The 19,232-nt window shown below is 41.9% G+C and overlaps 2 protein-coding genes across 3 annotated transcripts; both read right to left on the bottom strand.

Moving 5' to 3' along the window:
* Positions 1 to 3,229: 3,229 nt before the first annotated feature.
* LOC105892727 (rano class II histocompatibility antigen, A beta chain-like) lies at positions 3,230 to 5,787 on the bottom strand. 2 transcript variants are annotated; one of them, XM_012819032.2, is made up of 5 exons: positions 5,705 to 5,787; positions 5,126 to 5,404; positions 4,149 to 4,430; positions 3,824 to 3,937; positions 3,230 to 3,579 (listed from the first exon to the last, which is right to left on the bottom strand). In XM_012819032.2, exons 1-5 carry the CDS (start codon positions 5,763 to 5,765, stop codon positions 3,389 to 3,391), a joined length of 927 nt encoding a protein of 308 aa, XP_012674486.2. In that variant the 5' UTR covers positions 5,766 to 5,787; the 3' UTR covers positions 3,230 to 3,388. The 2 variants fall into 2 exon arrangements, with proteins under 2 accessions (XP_012674486.2, XP_031434550.1); XM_031578690.1 differs by having other exon boundaries at positions 5,126 to 5,419; positions 5,705 to 5,777.
* A 7,012-nt stretch (positions 5,788 to 12,799) lies between these two features.
* On the bottom strand, positions 12,800 to 18,310 carry LOC105892731 (H-2 class II histocompatibility antigen, A-D alpha chain). Its single transcript, XM_012819036.3, has 4 exons — positions 18,164 to 18,310; positions 14,062 to 14,310; positions 13,230 to 13,514; positions 12,800 to 13,063 (listed from the first exon to the last, which is right to left on the bottom strand). The coding sequence occupies exons 1-4, from the start codon at positions 18,219 to 18,221 to the stop codon at positions 12,942 to 12,944; spliced, it is 714 nt and encodes a 237-aa protein (XP_012674490.2). The 5' UTR covers positions 18,222 to 18,310; the 3' UTR covers positions 12,800 to 12,941.
* Between the last annotated feature and the right edge of the window lie 922 nt (positions 18,311 to 19,232).

Here is a 19,232-nt window from a genome sequence, read left to right on the forward strand (position 1 = left end):
AAAAAGGGCATTTGTGTACTCTGCACCCTCGGCATGGAATATGTTGCAAAATGACTTGAAACTAAATGAATTCAGATCGCTAAATGCTTTTAAATCCAAAATGAAAGAACTAGAGACAGATTCCTTAAGACGTAAATGTTTTTAATTTACCTGGCTACGAAGCGAACTCCTTATACTCCAGTAGCAGCCCATAGGTTGAGTATGAAGTATGAGCGGCATGCCATTTCTCAACGGTTTCTGGCTAATTTGACCATGAGGAACAAAAATATGGTGCTGTCATTTACTGTAACCCGAGCGAACATCGAGATTTTTCCACGCCCTTATAGGGCGCGTCCAGTGCATCTGTATCTCAGCTTCTGAAGGTCATAGACACTTGAATTTGGTCTCAAAATGACCGGAATACGCATGTTTATATATGCACTATGAAGGTTTCTAAGCTCTAAAACCGTTACTTTTCGAGATATTCAAGAAACTAATTTTTTTTTTAATTAGCATGGGGCGCAAAAATTACTCCACTAGCAGGCTCAAGTTGAGTATGCATTATGAGCGGCACGACTTTTCTCAACGGTTTCTGGCTAATTTGACCCTGAGGAACACCTGTTGCCACTCACCTGGTCAGCTTCAGCATTTAAACGCTGACAAGATCTACATGCGACTGAATGTCCAAGTGTTGTCCATGCCTTGTATGAGTGTCTGGTTTTCACATTTAGGCAAAGAGTCCTCCATTCTGTCGTGTGCCATGATCTGTAGCCAGGATATTGTGAAATGGACAAGTGGTAAAAGATCAGAGAGGGGAAAGCCAAGTTCAGGCTTGTCACTGTGTCCTGTGTTTTGTTTCAACTGTTCAGCAGGGCGTATATTTTCCTGAAGCACTGTTGTTGTGAAATGACCTTCGATGAGTCATTTTGACCACTCTCTTTCGCTGATACTATGGTTGTTGCACATTCTGGAAGTGCACCTCTGAATAGCTGATGTGCTGAAAACACAATAAAAACACTCTCAGCCTGTGGGTCAAATCAGGTTACTCAGAGTTTTTACGTGACTGCTCCGTCCGTGCAGTGCGATAAATAACGTATTGTTTGGGACACTGAGTGTAGCAGGTCCGAGTGCTTCTCTGAATTTCCCTACTTTGGGTCATATTTTCTTGTTGTCTGTGCTGCCAACTACTTTCAGTGGAAAGTAGCTTAAGTCTGATCAAAAAGTCGCTTGATGTCGTTAGATGCCCTAATATTGTACGCTCTGAGAAAAGTCACTAAAGGGGTCTGAAAAGTTGCTCAATCTAATATAGGCCTACATAAAGTTGCAATGCTGTAAATGAGGTGTAAATTTGAGGTGTGCAATTTCTGTATTTTTTATATTTTTTCCCACGTTGTGTGGGGGCAGTGGGTGTGTTGGCTGTTCCCACGTTAGGGATCTTAAGTTTGGAGGCTACCTGCTGCTCGCTGTCTTTGAAGAGGTCCCTGTTCTCCATGAAGAGAGCTTGTCTGCATGGCTAGAACTAAGAAGGGGAGTTTACAGGGTCCCTTTCAACACAAACAAAGGACTTATTTGTGGAATCGAAACAGTTTTTTTCCCCATTCCCCATTTTGTTCTCGAAAAGCAACAAGTGAGAGTGAAAATAACGTTGGTTACACAAACATGGCATTTTGGAAAAGTCCCAAATGAGGACCATGTGCGTGTGCCCAGCCAATTAGATATTTTAAAACAAGAACATAATCTGTTGCTGGAAAGAGCAATTTTACAAGGAACTTGAGCTCAACAAGACTCTGTGGCACAAGTCAGTGTGGCACAACAGCGCCCCTAGTGTCAGAGTCTGCTCATTACACTGTGTGGCACACCCCTTTGGGAAAGTCGTCCAGGTCCCCAAGGATCAAGACTTGACTTTACTGCATAGCGTTGTTCAGATTTCCAAACTATACCATTATTTTTTTCTGGTTTGACAGGCTACTGATAATTAAATAACCTCCCAGGGGAGTTTAGTTAGACCTTTAGTGTATAAAAAAAAGAACACTGAACTGTCTTACAGAAGCAGAAAAAAGCAGATGAATATCCAGTCTGTCTCATATAGGCCTACATAAAGTTGCAAGTTTTTAATTTATTTTATTTATGATATGTATCTATTGCGCCATTAACCCATGATGTCTGATCTGTGCAGTCACTGTTACTGATCCTCTGCTGCTGTTGAGCAACCACACCTTGCATTTAATGTGGAAATACATAACTAGGTTCATTTAGTAGACATTTTTTAAATGTCAGACACACACACACACACACGGACAAATGTTTTCTTTACCTCTCATGACCCCCACACACCGTTTCCTGACCAGCTGCGATGGCACACCACACAACCTGCCCAGTATGTGTCTTTTGTGACCTAGGTCCATAAGTCTCTCATTAGATATGAATATCTTCAGTTCTCTCTCTCACCTTACACACTGAATTTGTAAGGCACTGCAATAATCCTGCAGAGGGGGCCGAAGTAACAATATTGAAACTAGACCGTTCTATAAACCCTCCAGTTGCATTTGGGAGGGAAGAATAACCCTATTATCCCCAGTGACACCATGGCCGTGTCTCAAAACGAGTACTTCATGAAGTACACTGCAATACAGTGCGTAGTGCACACTAAGCACTTACATCTGTAGTGCGTTCTGTCGCTGATTAGTGTTGTCTCAAATGGAATACTGACAGACGCAAATGTGCTAGCCTTTTACCCATAAATCTGTGCGCCAGCTCCCTCCGGCCAACTGGAAATTTTAAACAAAGATGGCGGATCAAACTCCGCTGACGGTCGTGTTTTGTATGTAAATGTCGATTTTTGGGGCGTTTTCTCGCTTAGATTTTTCAAAAGTTACCGAGAAATAGACACTGTACTATCCGATAACACAGTTATTGTAACCAGCAATAATGGTTTAAGTGATTTGCGAGGCGTCAGTCAGCCAACTTTCCAAACTGAAAAGCTGCAGAAAGGGCTCCTCCTCTTCCGCTACGTAGCCAAGATGGCGCCCGTTTAAGGCGAGAAGTGTCCATCGTTTGACACTGCATTTTTTGACCGTTTGCAGTGCGCAATCTGGGTACTTTCAGTGCCCTGAATTCTGCTGGTTCTGTCAGTGTGCACACCCAACGCCCTGAAAGTCAGTGTTTGAAGTGCGCAAGTACGCGGTATGAGACAGAGCCACTGACAGATTGATACACAAAGGGAAATACATATTAAAGCTCTTTTTTATAATTTTTTTAATCATTTTTACTTCAGGTTTATTTAACAGGGACAATGTCAATCTGTCCTTCCTCTACAACAAAACAACAACTATATGTTGATCTTGAGACAAGGGTGTACGTAATTCACATATCTAAAGCAAATTTGAGGGGGAAATGCAGCAAAAAACAGCTAGCAATCTTGATGATTACTATCCCCAGTAATCATGATTGATTTCTTGATAGGTGTCTTGGTTGAATCACAGTGTACTGTGACAGATCTGTAAGACTTTAACAGCCAGAGGAAATAGCTATCTATATTCTTATGATGTGCATACATATCAAGACTCTGGTCCATGCAGCTCTTGGGTGCCAAGATCCACCCTGTTGAAAAAATAAGAATACAAATTAAACCATCATACAAAACACTTTGGTGATATGACAAAAATCCATGATATGGTCCATTTCACCAGTGCTGTGAATACTAAAAAACGTATACGTGTCTTTAAGTCATAAATTTCTGAGCTCACACAACTACTGTGGTCATCCATTATGCAGTATAATTGGTTAGCATATTCTTTCCTCACTGCTGGATGCATGTTGGTTGTTGGTCATGCACACTACAGACCTCTGCACTTTCTCTTGTAGTAGATGAACCCAGCAGCAAAGACGATTAACCCCAGCACCAGTGATGCAGCTCCAATGGCAATCTTCTTCCTCTCAGGCTCAGGCATGGAGGGGTCTGTGAAAAGGTCACGGCACGCAGTGTGAGGCAATCACACAAACATGTATAATCAGTGCCTGAACGTAGAGACCAAAACAGCATTTCAACCCTATGAAAGCAGTTTAAATGGGAGCAGTCTTACCTGAATAAAACTATGAAAAACATGGTACATGTAGTAAGTATATGTATTTGCTCTGAATCAGACATGATTTTAAACCACAGTTCTCACCCCAGGTGATCTCCAGAGGGTCCCTGAGGCTGGCGTGCTCCACCACACAGGAGATCTTCTCTCCAGCTTTGGGGGTGAACTCCAGGTGGGAGTGAATTTGGTAGTACCAGTCTCCATCTGCCAGCTCCTCACTATATATCACATCACCAGTCACCTCCTGGCCATCTCTGTGCCAGGTCACGCGGATCATCTTTGGGTAGAAGTCATACGCGCTGCACACCAGCACGGTAGGCTGACCACCGATGGAGGCCTCCTCCAATCTCAGCCTTACCACAGGCTGAACTGCAAGACATAGTTGATGCACATACGGGGAATGAAATAATGTTCCTGGTGTTATGGTGTGTTGAGGATCGTTTGGTAACATCATGTGTCCTTTTGGTATTTTTTCAGTGGTCAGTTGTAATTTAGAAATAGCAGCAATGAATTTGAAAACTACTTAAGTTAGTTTATACTTTAAACTGTGAGCAAATGTTTACCAATAAATGTTTACTAATAAAATGGATTTAGTGCATTGACATTGTACATTGAGTACATTGAGTGAAAAGTCATGATCACTTTACATTTACTCTGGACAGTTTGAGTGACGTTAGGATTACATTTATATAAAAAAAACATTCACACTAATACATTAAACAACACTTTTTGTACTCAGAATAAAAACCTTCCACCCCTACAAAAGTCATGAAATATGAGGATTTTGCAATTTTCTCATTCATTAGATACATCAGACGAATCTCTAGTACACCAAATGAACACAATGTAAATAGATGTAAGAAAATGTAGAATACAAATGTTAATATATATATATATATATACAGTATTTATATTTCTGTTCTTTCTATAACATTCATGGTAGGTCTGGAGACAGTTTAACTAAAGACAACAAAAAGAACATTTCCCCTTTAACCCAGTCTGACGAGCATGGTGTGTGTAAACTGATTTCCCTTCTTAGAGGATTCATTTGACTCTTTACTTACCTTTCTTTGTCAGTATGGCATCAATTTCTTTCTGGGCATTGGGTTTGCAGTATGTGTCCTTCTGAGCCTGCATCTGTGCCAGATATGCTGGATCCTTGTTCCATGCCTCTGCATTATACACTCCTAACTCAGTGTATCCCACAAACTTCCCCACAGTGCTGTTGAACTGTATGTATTCAGCCTTGTTAAACCAGTAAGACCTAATGTACTCCAGATGACTCAGGTCCGAGCTGTAGCAACACTGATCCACCGTGGAGGTGTGATATCCGTTAGATCCTTCTGCAGATGAAAACACTGTAATCAATATATCTCTCCTGTAACTCCTGTTTTAGTTTGGGCCTGAATAATTATCACATTTAAATGTTTTGTAAGTTGCTTTGGACAAAAATGTCTGCTAAATACCACAACCACCACCATATCCAGGCTATGGATAAACTGAGGCTTCAGTAGACAATGGATGGTTTGAGGGAGTGACATACACAGGCAGTCAAACAAATCAAACCTGTCGTGTAAAAAAGTACTGACATCTTGTCGTATACTGACATGCCATGTAAACGTGTACAGAAATAAATGACTTACCCACTCCCAAAAGAGTGGAGATGATGATCACCGCAGAAATGAGGTGCTGTGATGTGGACATTCTGTCACGTTCTGAGGGAGTTATGAGGAAGATAGTGAAATAAAAGTGAGAGTAAAGTAGGAGAGACACATGAGGAAATGGACCAATCTGTGTTTAGCAGATAGATGGTCAGCAGTTTCTATGCAGAACTTGATTTGAATAGGATGAAATTCGCCTTTACAGTAACTACCGTATTGTCCAGACTATTAACCGCACCGTATAAAGCACACCCGTGTATTGACTGCGCCCGTGTATTAACTGCTGTTTATTTAGCGTTATGTCATGCAGACACACGCACACAATCACAAACACACACACACACACAGAGAAACACACACACAATCACAAACACACACAAAAATATCTCATTCTCACTCACAGTGATAACCATTTATTACGTGTTAGTGTTATGGTGTTGTGTCTAATCGAATGTCTAATTTCATGCTAACTTCACAGAGGTCACTAAACCTTTAAGTCTGATCGTTAATCGATCCCCTGTCTAGAGCCATAAATGATAATCTTCTGACACGGATGCAGTGGAAATTGCATCCACTGAAGAAGGTCAAGGGGGAGGGGGTACTTCTCCCCCTTCAATCATTAACATACGATATCAGATATCAATGTTGAGCCCTTGCTCCATGGATGTCCCATTATTTCTTGCAGGATTGTTTAATGTCTCTGTGAAGTAATTTCACTTCATCCACAAGTGGCTGGGATCACTTTGAACCCAAGACTGGCTTTTATTGGTGAGCTGATTTTGAGAAATTAAACTTTGCTTCAGGCTATGCAGCAAACAGTGTTTGCTAGTTGCTATGGTTGTCCAGTTGTTATGCTAGCTAACTAAGGACACTTTTAATTCACTTTAAACCATGTGAGTTCCATTTGGATTAAATGATAGACAGCTATCTAGCTGATGTCAATTTAACCTCACTAACTAACACTAGAGAAAGAGTCAACTCGTATTGACACAAGTTCATATTCACACATAAGCTTTGTTCGAAATTTCCAAACAACCACTATATAGTGAATCAGCCATTTTGTATTGCTGTTCAAAATCTCAACAGTAAATGTCATCCACTATAAAGTGCACTACCCCGTGCGCTGTAAACGATGGACACTACAACAAGGCCCGTCTTTCTCCGAATTTTCCCCTTGTTTATAACGTCTGGTTTCCTACATTGTGAACTCAATATACTTTTCTATATAGTAACACACACTAGCAGCTGCCTACTATTAAGATGGTTAAACTAGAGATTACTATGAGATTGATAGTTACAGCAAGAGGGGACTTTTGGGTCTGCTGTACAGTAGAGAGATTCAGGGTTCTTGCACCATTTCAAAAGTAAAATGTAATGCTTTTTAAGACCTTTTTAAGACCTCAACAAATATAATTTAAGACCCAAAAATGTCACAAAACAACACAATGCATTGCATGAAGGAATCATATCGAATAATGAAAATAATAACTGTTTGAAAACATTAATGTTATCACATGACTTCATGAGAGAAACCAATGAATAGAGAGGTCCATTGTTTTGTAACATGCCAAATTCATCATCAGTAGTCCAGAATCGCAAATGAAGGTCCATTTGTTTGCTCTTTGTCGTTTTATTCATACTTTCGTCAAACATGACAACATATGGTTTCTCACTAACGCTGCACGATAGCTCCTTCTCGGTGCTAAACCGATACTTTTAAAATGATACCGGTGCATAAATGGTGCCTGAACCAAAACTTTTTTTAAAGCACAAAGCGACGATTGACGACATTTAAGAAAGGCTTTTTTTTATTGCCAAGGCAATTTTTTTCCTTCAAATTGAACAATATATTAACTGTTTAAAGTATTTTATAAATATAAATACATACAAAACACTTGGCTTCCAACTACAGCTTCTTTTGCAAAAATAGTATTATTGGAGTCAAAAATGTATTATTTTGTTTGCATTTATTTCATGAAATTTCACCATTTTATGATTTGTTTATACCTATCTTTTCTATCTTGTTTATAGTTAATCTTGTTACTTGAACACACTGAGTACGAGAAAATGTGTACTGCCCCTTTAAGAGACTACCTTTAGCTGTCATCTCCGTTTATTTTCCAGTCTTCGGTTGCTGATCTGCCGTTGACTCTTGCCTTCTCTCCCCTCTTTTCACGCAATTGTTTTGTTGCATTTGCTGCACGTCGCGATGTTTTAATCTTTTTGTGCGAAATACAGTGACACTTTTGACCGTTTACCTTTCGGTATTTTCTCTGTTAAAAGGTTGATTGGCTAGTTCTGTTTGTGCTTGTTCTGTGAAATGCTGCCTGCTCTTCACTGTCATAAGACTGTTGCTATGAAAACACCAATGAGCGTGAGCGACACAGGAAAACGTTTACATTGGGAGCTGGGGCAGTTTTACATGTGCCCCATGGAATCTGCCTAGCGACCGTGTTCAACACCGAAATCTGCGTTGCACTTCCCCATCTTCTTTGCATTTTGAACCTCACATCGACAACCGCGTAATGGCGACACGCAGCCTGACTTCAGCGTCTGTAGCAGACCTACCGTAAACAGGTATTAAATTGCGGAGACTCAATTCACACAATACTAAATTAATCAACTATGAGATGTTTTACGATGCGCCACTGTGCTTTCTCATCGTCATTAAGCGCACCGGCAAAAACATTTATACCTACAGCAACTTTACGTGAAATTTAAGACAATTTAAGACCTTAATTACCCGAATTTTAATTTAAGACATTTTAAGACTTTTTAAGGACCCGCGGGAACCCTGAGATTGTGTGTGGGTGTGTGTGTGTCTGACAGAGACATTATGACTTACGAGAAATGACAGAGGAACAGAGAAGAGGATGTTTGTGAGAAGCTGAACATTTCCCTTCTCACTGTTTCAAACATTCCGGACTATGCCGCCCTTAGTCACACATCCAAGGTCCAGGTTCTTTAACACTGATGTTTTATTGCGCTGACAAACACAGACACCGATACACCGTAGAACTATACAGAAATGAATAAAAGACATACAGCAATCAATCATAAGTTCATACACACAAGAACAATCTTAAATGTTATTAAAATAATAACCAAACAAAACGTAACATACCACTTTTGCCTGCTTGTGGACTAAGAGGGATATACAGCTTGTATTTCTTTAGAGAGCATATTTCAGCTTGAATCTTCTTTACCTAGTAGCTTAATACTAGCTAAACTTGACCTCATGCGGGCATCCAGTCATTCATCCAACTATCAACAGGAAGTGACATGTTACATGCATTCTGGGAAAATGAGTCAAACATACTGTACATCAAACATCTTTAGTAGCACAAGATACCACATACTGGAGAAACTATTACACTTTTGTGACTGCAATTACACGGACTGTTTTACCGCGAATGCGGGAGTAAGAGACGGTGACTCCATTCATTCTCACACACACACATGCACGCAGCCACAATTACACAGCGTCTTCCTGGAGATTGCATAATATGTGAACCATGAACATTGTTGAGTGTTGTTGGGTGTTTTGTGGGTTTGTTTGTTACACGGTGTGAGATTGTAATGGTGTCGGGTGTTTACCGCGAATTGGTGTATTGTTTGGTCTGCCGCGGCCCGCGATATAGGCTACAGCACTCATTTACATTTACATTTAGTCATTTAGCAGACGCTTTTGTCCAAAGCGACGTACAAGGGAGAGAACAGTCAAGCTAAGAGCAATACAAAACATGGTGTAACAATAAATACTACTTTACATGAGAATTAGAAAAAAAAAAAACTACCTAGAAAGGAAAAAGAAGTGCAGGTTAAGCGTTACTCTACGTTTCCATTCAGGCGAATTATCGGCAGGCGGTATTCCGTCTAGGGGGCATTGTCAGAAAAATTAAGTTTCTCTGTTAAGTAGCAAGTTCGGTTGCAGTGCAGCGCTAATATAGCAGATTAGCTTGTGAAGTCATGGGAATATGATAGATGTTGCGGCTGTCACTCATGCTCTGATTCATTTACTTATCCATTAAATGTATTCCTTTATTCATTTGTTTTCTCTGATTCATTTATATCAGCCAGTTAAATCACGATATCACACATACCAGAGGCAAAACGCACCGATGAGGCTACAGGTTACAAACCAGCTAGCTTCTACATTGATCTTCAATTAAAGTGTTAGCAGCAAGCTAACAATAATGGTCGCGAGCTTCAGATAAGACCTACAATATTCTGTTTGCCCTGACAGTGTTCGTGTAGTATATAAACAACAAACCGAGTCGATGTAGACATATAAAAGTCGTGTAAACACCTGTATTCACCTTTATTCACATAAAATATTTCCCAGTAACAGAATCCCGAGACTCCGCCATCTTGCTTTGATTTTTTTGATTACTCCCGCCCATCTGCACAACTTCAGCTGCCAATTCTCACACACGTCAAACTGATTGGTTACCGCCTGGTCTGCATTTGCATAGAGTTAAAGAATCGTCAACTTTGGAAGGGAGGCGGAGACGTTTCGTTGCTCGACAGACGGGATATCGTCTCCATTCATTCCCAATGAGAGCGGGACGAATAACGTCCTAATGGAAACGTAGCATTAGTCAGGTGCCAATTAGGAAGGGAGGTGCTCTCTGAAGAGTTGGGTCTTCAAAAGCTTCTTGAAGGTAGAGAGGGTCGCCCCTGGTCTGGTAGTACTAGGCAGTTCGTTCCACCAACGTGGAACTACAAATGAGAATAGTCTGGATTGCCGTGCTTGCACAGACGGCAGTGCCAAACGATGCTCACTAGACGAGCGCAGCGTCCTGGGTGTAACATTTGCCCTTACAAGAGCATTTAGGTAGGTGGGAGCAGAACCAGCAAGCACTCTGTAGGCAAGCATAAGTGACTTGAACTTAGTGCGCTCATACATAATATTTGCATACACCTGCTGTTACTCTTATATACTTATATATATATATACTGGGTACCCACCATCTCATCCATTTACCATGTGCATTGCAATAAGATCCATAAACTGGTGAACATACATGTACTCACACTTCCTTGTTCTCACGCTCTCACATACTGGTCCCAACGCAAAAGCGCGTTCGCGCTGGGATAACACTTTTACATTGTGTCACTAGTGGAGGGAGCGGGGCATTATGTCACAGGGGTGTTTGTCGTGTTCAGGTAATAACTATGCATTGTAGGGTGATTTGCTATTGGGTTACATGGTGTTTGAGTAATTTATATGGAGATATGTTATTTGAATGTATAATTCATGAATGAATGGTTTTGTTAATAATATGCACAATGTGCTTTGCTTCCCCATATTCATGGGTTGGCCCTGTTAGGCCAATTAGGGGCAATAGCTAGGCCTTCTTAAGAGGCTAGCTCAGTGCCATTCGGGAGGTGGAGGTAGGAGGACAGCTTTCCTGCTGAGAGGAGTTGTTTGCTAAGGTAATACTGTTGCGCTACATTTGGATATTGAATCTTTGTTTTTGTCTGAAGTACTTTGTCTTGTGCCATTATTACTGGAAAGAAAATAAATATAGTTTGAATTGAAAACATAAACCACTGCTCCGGCAATCCTTTTTACCACCATCTCCAAGTCCACATTCCTAATCGTGGGCTGGCCGAGGTGGTCACTCACATTTGGGATTCTGTGGCGCCCTAGAGGAAACTGGAGACAAGAGGTGGAAGAAGAGGTGCGCGGCGTGGACGAGGCAGAACACAGGCTCGTGGCACGTGGTGCAGGATGGACCAACGGCTAGGCCGGAGTGACGAGAAGGAGGGCGATGGCCCTGAGGAAGTGCTGCGAGGGGCAGACGGTGGAACTACGGACACGGTAGAGCGGAGGCATGAGGATGAGAAGCCAGGTGATGTAGCCGGGTTGTACACCCTGCTGGCGAAGACACTGAAGTCCCAGGAACGGGACGCTAGTAAGCAGGAGCAAAGATGGCGAAGTGTGCAGATCCAACTTAACCAGCTCCGTGAAGATGTTGAGCAAAATCGGCCACTACGTCCAGCATCTCCGCTGCCTCAGCAGGATCCACAGCCACTGCCACTGCAGCCACAGCCAGATCAGCAGCCACCACTGCAGCATCAGCCCCAACCACCAGGTAATGCAAACCTGAATAGAGATGGCGCAGCTCCAGTGGCATGGTCACGTAAAGCTGTTCCGAGGTATGTAGAAGGTGAGGATATTGAGCAGTACCTCACCACCTTTGAGCGACTTGCCAGGGCCTATCGCTGGCCCAGGGAAGATTGGGCGGTGTATATAGTGCCGCACCTCAGTGGCAAAGCCCGCAGTGCTTATGTCGCAATGGATATAAACCACAGTATGGATTATGCCAGAGTGAAGAAGGCGATCCTGGAGAAATATGAGATCAATGAGGAAGTCTACAGGAAAAGATTTCATGAGCCAGATGTCCGGCCGGGAGAGTCTCCCAAAGAACTTTAAAATGCATGGACAGGTCAGGTGGCATATTACTATACAGCCCTTGGAATGGCAGGGCCTGTCTTCGTGGCATGTTGTGTTGTGCACAATATTGGCATGAATAGTCAATGGAAAAACATTTCTGAGGACACATTAGCAGGAGATGACATATGAGCAGAGCGTTTGTATCAAAGGAGGGAGCAGTTAGCAGAACAGTTCTTTCCTTTGTAAACATGTTTTGATCAAGTGTTTCCTTTGTAAGCATATTTTGATTAATTGTTTATTCCTTTAAGTAAGGAATAATACAAAACAAACCACGCATTTAATACAAACAGAGGCAGGATTTGATTTAAATGAATTTCTTCTTCTTCCTTTGTGTGCACACCAGAGGAACAAAGGGTCACTGCACCGCTTTTTACACTGTACTCTGTCTCAGAATACCAGACACTTGCGTTGAGACATTCAGTGACTTCGTCCCAGGCGGCCCCAACAGTTTCATGTCAAGCATACTAGTCATACAGTATATGAAGTATGTCAATCATGCCTTCAAAGCAGAATGTACCACAAAGCTTGGTAAAAACAGTAAAAAGACACAGAGAACTAATTTGTATAAAATGATTAAGAGAAGGAGTATTGTGAAGCCTTTCATTTTATTTAAGAGTTAGCTTTCATTGAGATCTTCCAAAAAAATCATATTTGTGGAGGCACAGAAAAAGAGAATTTCAGACTTTCAGACTTTGTATGATGTACATTTCTGCTATCTGACTAAACACAAAACCACTAAAGATTGCCGTTCCCGTTTCACTTGCAGTGGTTCCCCTTGATGAAGAAGAATATTCCGGCAGCCACTCCCAGCAGTCCCAGAGTCAGACCCACTCCACAGAACACTGAGGGACCAAGACTGGGCTCTGACACCTCAACATCTGAGGAAGACACACACACACACACACACACTACTTTGAGCCTTTTTATTGACCTGATAACAATATATAGACAAACCTACCAGTACTCAAGTGACTACAGGTTCATAGGTTTCTATAATTTGTATTATATTAACCCATCTGGATATGTAATGATGTAATGTTTTACCAAACGCTTTTGTCATGGGCCTCTCCAGTGCCTGGTGCTCCACAGTGCAGGTGTAGATGTCCCCTTTCTGAGGGGTGAAATTCAGGGTGAAGAACTGGTTGTAGGAGCCGTCTTTAACATTCATGCGGAGTTGACTGCTCCTCACTCCTTGGGTCACGTTCTTGTTGTTCTTGGTCCACCGCACGGTGAGTCGGGGAGGGTAGAACCCGGTTATGAGACAGGTGAGAGTGTTGTCAGAGCCCACCTTCACCTCATCTCTGGGGTAGATATAACTGACGGGGGGGGCTGGGGAGGACATAAAAGGGATGGGACGACATTACCAGGCAAAACAAACAATGACAAACACACACACACTTGTACATAGATGTGGGAGAGACAAAGCATAGTTGTCTTCTAACCTGTTTACATGCTGTGAAACACTCACCTCATATTGGAAATAGGGGTGTTACAGAGAGTGAGAGTGAGAGAGGGGTGACCCAGAATGAGAGGGAGGGGGGGTGACCCAGAGTGAGAGAGGGTTGACCCAGAGAGTGAGAGAGGGAGGTGACCCAGAGTGAGGGAGGGGTGACCCAGAGAGGGAGAGGGGGAGTGTCAGGGAGAGATGAGTGTCACAGGAAGTTTATCAATCCTGATAACAAACCTTACTTGCACTGGATGTCTAAAAAGCCAATAAAGTGTCTGTTGAATAAATAAATGTAAATATATGAAAAACTCAAAACTCCACAATGGGTAAAATCGCACATGTATTTACTATAGCTATTTGTGAAGTTGGTGAAGTTTTAATACGATGAATTCTTATAATAAATAAATAGGTGACGTTATTTCGACTCACCCTCTGCTACTGCTGGACTTTTGTATGCTTGTATGATTGTTTGCAAGTTCTGTTTGCAGACTTGCTGGCCTGCAACTGCCTGCTCATATGTGCCTTCCACATATTTAAACTGATCAGCAAACTCAGGCAGTGTCATAACGTATTTGCGCTTGAAGAAGTCTGCGTGAGCCATCTCTTCCCCATCCAGTCCATGCATGTCCTCTCCATCTGAGTCTGTGCACCCGGTCAGAGCAATATCCACATGTACAACTGGAACACACAACAACACACAGTTTTATGCCCCCTGCATAATTCTGAGGGGGAAAAAAACATGTCAATATGTTACACTTATTTCAGTAGAGATATGAAAGATATTATTCAAAGGCTGAATACAGTGAATCTGAAAATTATCAAATCGGGGTGAAATTTCATGAAGTTTGAACCTCTACATCACAAGATATTGGCTAGTGAAATGCTATATGTTTGCTTTGATCATTATTCACTAGGGGGCGCCGCTCCAATGGTAATGCGCCTCCTAGAGGCCAACATGCCATAAACATTTCATAGTTTTTGGCAAAACGTTTTTGAGCTATTGCCCGAAAAGTGCTTTGAGTTTACCCCACTTCAGGGGGCGCTGGCACGAAGCTAACTTTATATTCCCTACCAGCCATGTGGGTCACAAGCATACTAACTTTATATTCCCTACCAGCCATGTGGGTCACAAGCATACTAACTTTATATTCCCTACCAGCCATGTGGGTCACAAGCACACCAAGATTCATGATTCATGATTGGTGAAGTCTAAGTATATGGTGTTCAGATGAATCAGATGACTTGTTTTAGTGATTTTACAAATGTGGTGATTGATCCACAGTACAAGTTGATATTGTAATATGTACCCCCCTAATGCACATTCCTGTCCCATAAATCAGCCTTGATGTATAATAATTTCCATCGTTGTTGCGATAGACATGATCGAACTACCATTTGGATTGTTTCATTTTATTCCAGTAGTTCTTCACCAACCCTAAAATCAAATTAGGATTTTCTGATAAATGGTCTCATGTCATTGTGTGCTACCTTCAGTGTGCACACCGCTCCTATTAACAGCATATATTGTAGTTCTCCTTGAAGAAAGTAAACGGACACATTTCATGTGACATGCACAGAGATGTATACAGTAACATTATAGCATAGATTATATATTATATATTAAGAATGTATGCCTGTACATCTTCTATGCCTTAGTTAACTTGTTGCTCTTAACTTGTCCAGATCCCCTGACCATTTCAGTGGACATAACTTTTCTAGGATGTCTTGATCTATTGTTACTGTCATTTGACTCCACCCAAATGCATAAACCTTATTTGATTGGATGGCTATAAACCAATCACAGTATTCCACATCATCTAAAGTGGACTGCAGTCGAGCCACACCCTCTTTTTCGGCAAGCATGGCCGACTGTGAGGCAAGGAGGAAGCGTAAGGCAAACTTTAATCTATCCATGTTCAAGTACATTATTTGTGTTTAAGCTGTGTTTGAAATAAATATGAGATGTTCTATAACTTACATGTCAAAATATGAAAGATTTAGAGCTGTTACTCGGGTTCTGTCTCCCAGCACTGGTGAGCTGCAGCTGCAGCTTTTGGTGTTTTAGTGTTGCTTGTTAGTTTTTATGTACAAACCTCACACCCGCATCATCTAATATAATCGACTAACGCTGCTGAACACCAGACCCTTGCTCATAATGGAACCTGTGAATACTACACACGGGAGTTTGAGCAGCAGCTGCCCCCTCACTGCACCTCTGCCTCTTTGTGTCCATTCAAGCCAGCGGAGAAGGAAAGAGCGTACGAGAGGCAGACGCGCCAGGATTATGTGTAGAACTCGGAAAAGATGCTTTAATCTTCCTCTCCCGAGTATTCTACTCGCAAATGTCTCGGGAGGAACTCATTCCTCAGATCAAATTCCAGGGTGACATCGGGAACTGCTGTGTGTTGGCATTCACAGAGACATGGCTGCACGCAGCTGTACCAGACATCGGAATTACACCTGTAGGATTTTCCACTTACTGCCAGGACAGAACAACAGACTCTGGTTAGCGCAGTGTTTGTGTTAAGGTGAATGTGTTATGTGTGCTGGTTACGGCTAAACACTGCTCTCCAGACATTGAACTCATAACAGTAAAAGTCTGTCTCTTCTTTCTACCCCGGGAATTCAGTTTAGTTAGGGTGACCAGATTTGAGTTTGTGAAAAAGAGGACACTTCGTCGCAGAACCCTGCCCCCTCGACGGAGTTTTGACATATTTTTCACATGCAGATGACCCCGCCCCCTCCCCCCTGACGAAGTTTTCACATCTTTTTTCACATGCAGATGTCATGTACTATTGTAAACAATGCAACCACTGGAGGCGGCAAGTTGCTCAGTGTTGACAGATTGAAAATGGCGAAGTATCGTACCAAAGGCTCAAAATGATCGTATTTTGAGGATAATTATCATACATCTGGCAACACTGGGAAGGCGGTCGACCAATGACAGTTTTCTCTACAGTCAGAGCTCGTGCAAGAAGGTGGAACGTAAGGGACATACCCTTTCCAAAACTTGTAAGGACGTAATAACTAGTTTGTGAAAGACCCAGAGAAACACAAATATCCGACGAGGCAAAATCCGGGACAATTTTGTAATCCCTGCCGGACGCATTTTTTAGGTCTCGAAAAGAGGACATGTCCGGGTAAAAGAGGACGTCTGGTCACCCTAGTTTAGTCCTTCAGACAGTGGCCAATATTCCACCTCAGGCTGACAAAGCTCGGGCACTGGACTGTAAAGGTGTGAAGCACTGTGGTGTGGGATCATCCGACTCCCTACCAGATGATCTCAACACCTTGTGTGCTCAATCTCCCTACAGTGAAACTACGAGTAGACCATGACTGTCACTGTCACTGTTATTCCCATGCCGGAAGCAACATCACTGTCTGGTACAGACATTGCTCCCTTGGTGACCATAAGCAAAGTCCTTATGGGATCAGGCTCCTATGTAAATGAATGGGGAGAGATTCATAACTCCACACAGGATGGTCAAACAGACATTTAAAGTAGATCACGTGAACTCATGTTTAAATCTGACATAGATGGTGTGAACATTGTTTCCCCAACCACTTAAGGCTAAAAAATACTTTATTCTTCGCTATTTTTTCGCTGCGTGGCTATTACTATGGCAACAGTGGATATAAACAGAACTTCCAGGGGAGGTGAAACATCAGTTATACAAATGTCAGTTTCCAACAATGTAATTGGCTCTTTATAATACAGGGCAGGCCAGTTACAAATCTGCCGTGTTTAGTGGAACGGATTCCCTCCTTTTTCCTCCATTAATCTTCCCGTCAGTGATTTGTCTCCTCTTATAACGTCTCTGCCATAAGGCCCTCCAGAGAGTGGTGAGAACAGCAGAGCTCATCATTGACAACAAACTCCTGAGCCTTCAGCACATATGTCAGTCAGCAACTATGTCTGTCAACAATCATCAAGGACTGCAACCATCGAGCACACAACCTGTTTACCAGACGGTACCGTGGCATCCCATCCAGGACCAACAGGTTAGAGACTAGCTTCTACCTGAAGGCCATCAGGATAACGCATAACCTCATACAGCACCTTAGTATATTAAATGGTTCAGAAACGTACTTGGATCTGGGCTACTACACTTTCTATTATGGTCTCAGATGGGATCTGTGCCACTGCCATCACACTTTTATTTTATTATAGTTTATTATAGTAATTCTGTTCATATCTTTTTATATATATCTTTCCTCTTATACCTTATATTATTTATTATGTATATTTTGGTTACGCTGCATCTATATAGTGGATATGCATATAGCTGTAGAATACCTGAGTTTCAGCAACAGCATGGTACAGTTGCCCTTGACATATTATGCACATAACAAATAAACTTGAACTTAAATTAGAACTTGATAGTTGGTGCTACTGCGTAGTGTAGGGTCATGATACGATCATCATACACACACAGGAATATATCATATACAAGCATTTACTTTCATAAGCATCCCCAATGCCAAAACCTTGTTAGCCCATTATTCACATGAAAAGAGTCAATATACTCACTCTTGGCCTCTGTGCAGATAATCCCAGTAAGGACCAGTAAAATCCATATTAAAGTCATCTTTGGAGGCAGGAACCGAAGGGGTCTCAGTGTTGAACAGAGAGTGAGAGCACAGGGAAGACAAACTCTCTCAGACTACAGAGAAACTCAGCTGAGACACACTCACCCAACCACCAATCAGATAATCAGGTTCCTCAGTGCATCATCTGTCTCTAAGTGAATATGCCCATCAAATTTCTACAGTGGGTTAATGATAAACACTCACTACGCAATGGTGTATCACTCCCTATTTTTTCAATCAAATCTTTCATTAACTGTTTATGATGAAACCACCCACTATTTTCCACCATTTGATTTTATCAAATGATCCCCTTTTCCGTACTGCATACTTTGTAAGAGCAGAAATGTAAAGCAAATAATGTTTTGTTTCCATACCCCAAAACCTAAAATTACATTTTCCAATGAAGCAGCAGTTCAGCTGATAATATGTCTTATTTATTAGGATAGAACTACAGGTTCTATAGCAGCTTGTGTCAGACCACACAAACATGTTGAGTGATACCCGCCTAGACTACAACTATCACAATCCTGTCACTGTCACGATCTGGTCCATGTTTTCCTCGTGTCCTGGTCCATGTTTCCCCCGTGTCCTGCCATGTTGTGTTTTTTCGTGTGTGCCATGTTCCCTGTTGTCCACTCTGTGTTTTATCCTAGATCCTGAGCTTCCTGGTTCTTGGCTGACTGACGGGTTGCTGAGCCTATCGCCTGCGCGCCTGTCTGCACACCTGTTGACACCCACCTGGTCAGCTTCAGCATTTAAACGCTGACAAGATCTACACGCGACCTGAGTGTTCAAGTCTTGTTCATGCCTTGTATGAGTGTCTGTTTTTTTCTCTGTCTGATGTTTTTATGCCTGTTCTTTTGGATGCTGTGAAGCTTTGGACTCTGCCTTCCCATCTAGGGAGTTGGGTAGAGTAAGCAAAAGCTGTGCTCAAGTTAAAGTGTTGTTACTTTATAACAATAATAACTCAAGTAGAAGTAAAATTATTCTCGAATAATGACGGAAGTTGA

The sequence above is a fragment of the Clupea harengus genome, chromosome 13 (assembly GCF_900700415.2).
Source record: "Clupea harengus chromosome 13, Ch_v2.0.2, whole genome shotgun sequence".
Classification (NCBI taxonomy): domain Eukaryota; kingdom Metazoa; phylum Chordata; class Actinopteri; order Clupeiformes; family Clupeidae; genus Clupea; species Clupea harengus.

Bases quoted from the DNA above. Each gene is read 5' to 3' on its own strand.
- LOC105892727 (XM_031578690.1), bottom strand. From the start codon at position 5,765: ATGTCCACATCACAGCACCTCATTTCTGCGGTGATCATCATCTCCACT. The intron at 4,431-5,125 runs GTAAGTAAAGAG...TATGTCTTGCAG, and splicing joins TGCCATACTGACAAAGAAAG to TTCAGCCTGTGGTAAGGCTG. The intron at 3,938-4,148 runs GTGAGAACTGTG...ACCTTTTCACAG, and splicing joins CCCTCTGGAGATCACCTGGG to ACCCCTCCATGCCTGAGCCT.
- LOC105892731 (XM_012819036.3), bottom strand. From the start codon at position 18,221: ATGACTTTAATATGGATTTTACTGGTCCTTACTGGGATTATCTGCACA. The intron at 14,311-18,163 runs GTGAGTATATTG...TGTGTGTTCCAG, and splicing joins TATCTGCACAGAGGCCAAGA to TTGTACATGTGGATATTGCT. The intron at 13,064-13,229 runs GTAAAACATTAC...TGTCTTCCTCAG, and splicing joins GCCCATGACAAAAGCGTTTG to ATGTTGAGGTGTCAGAGCCC.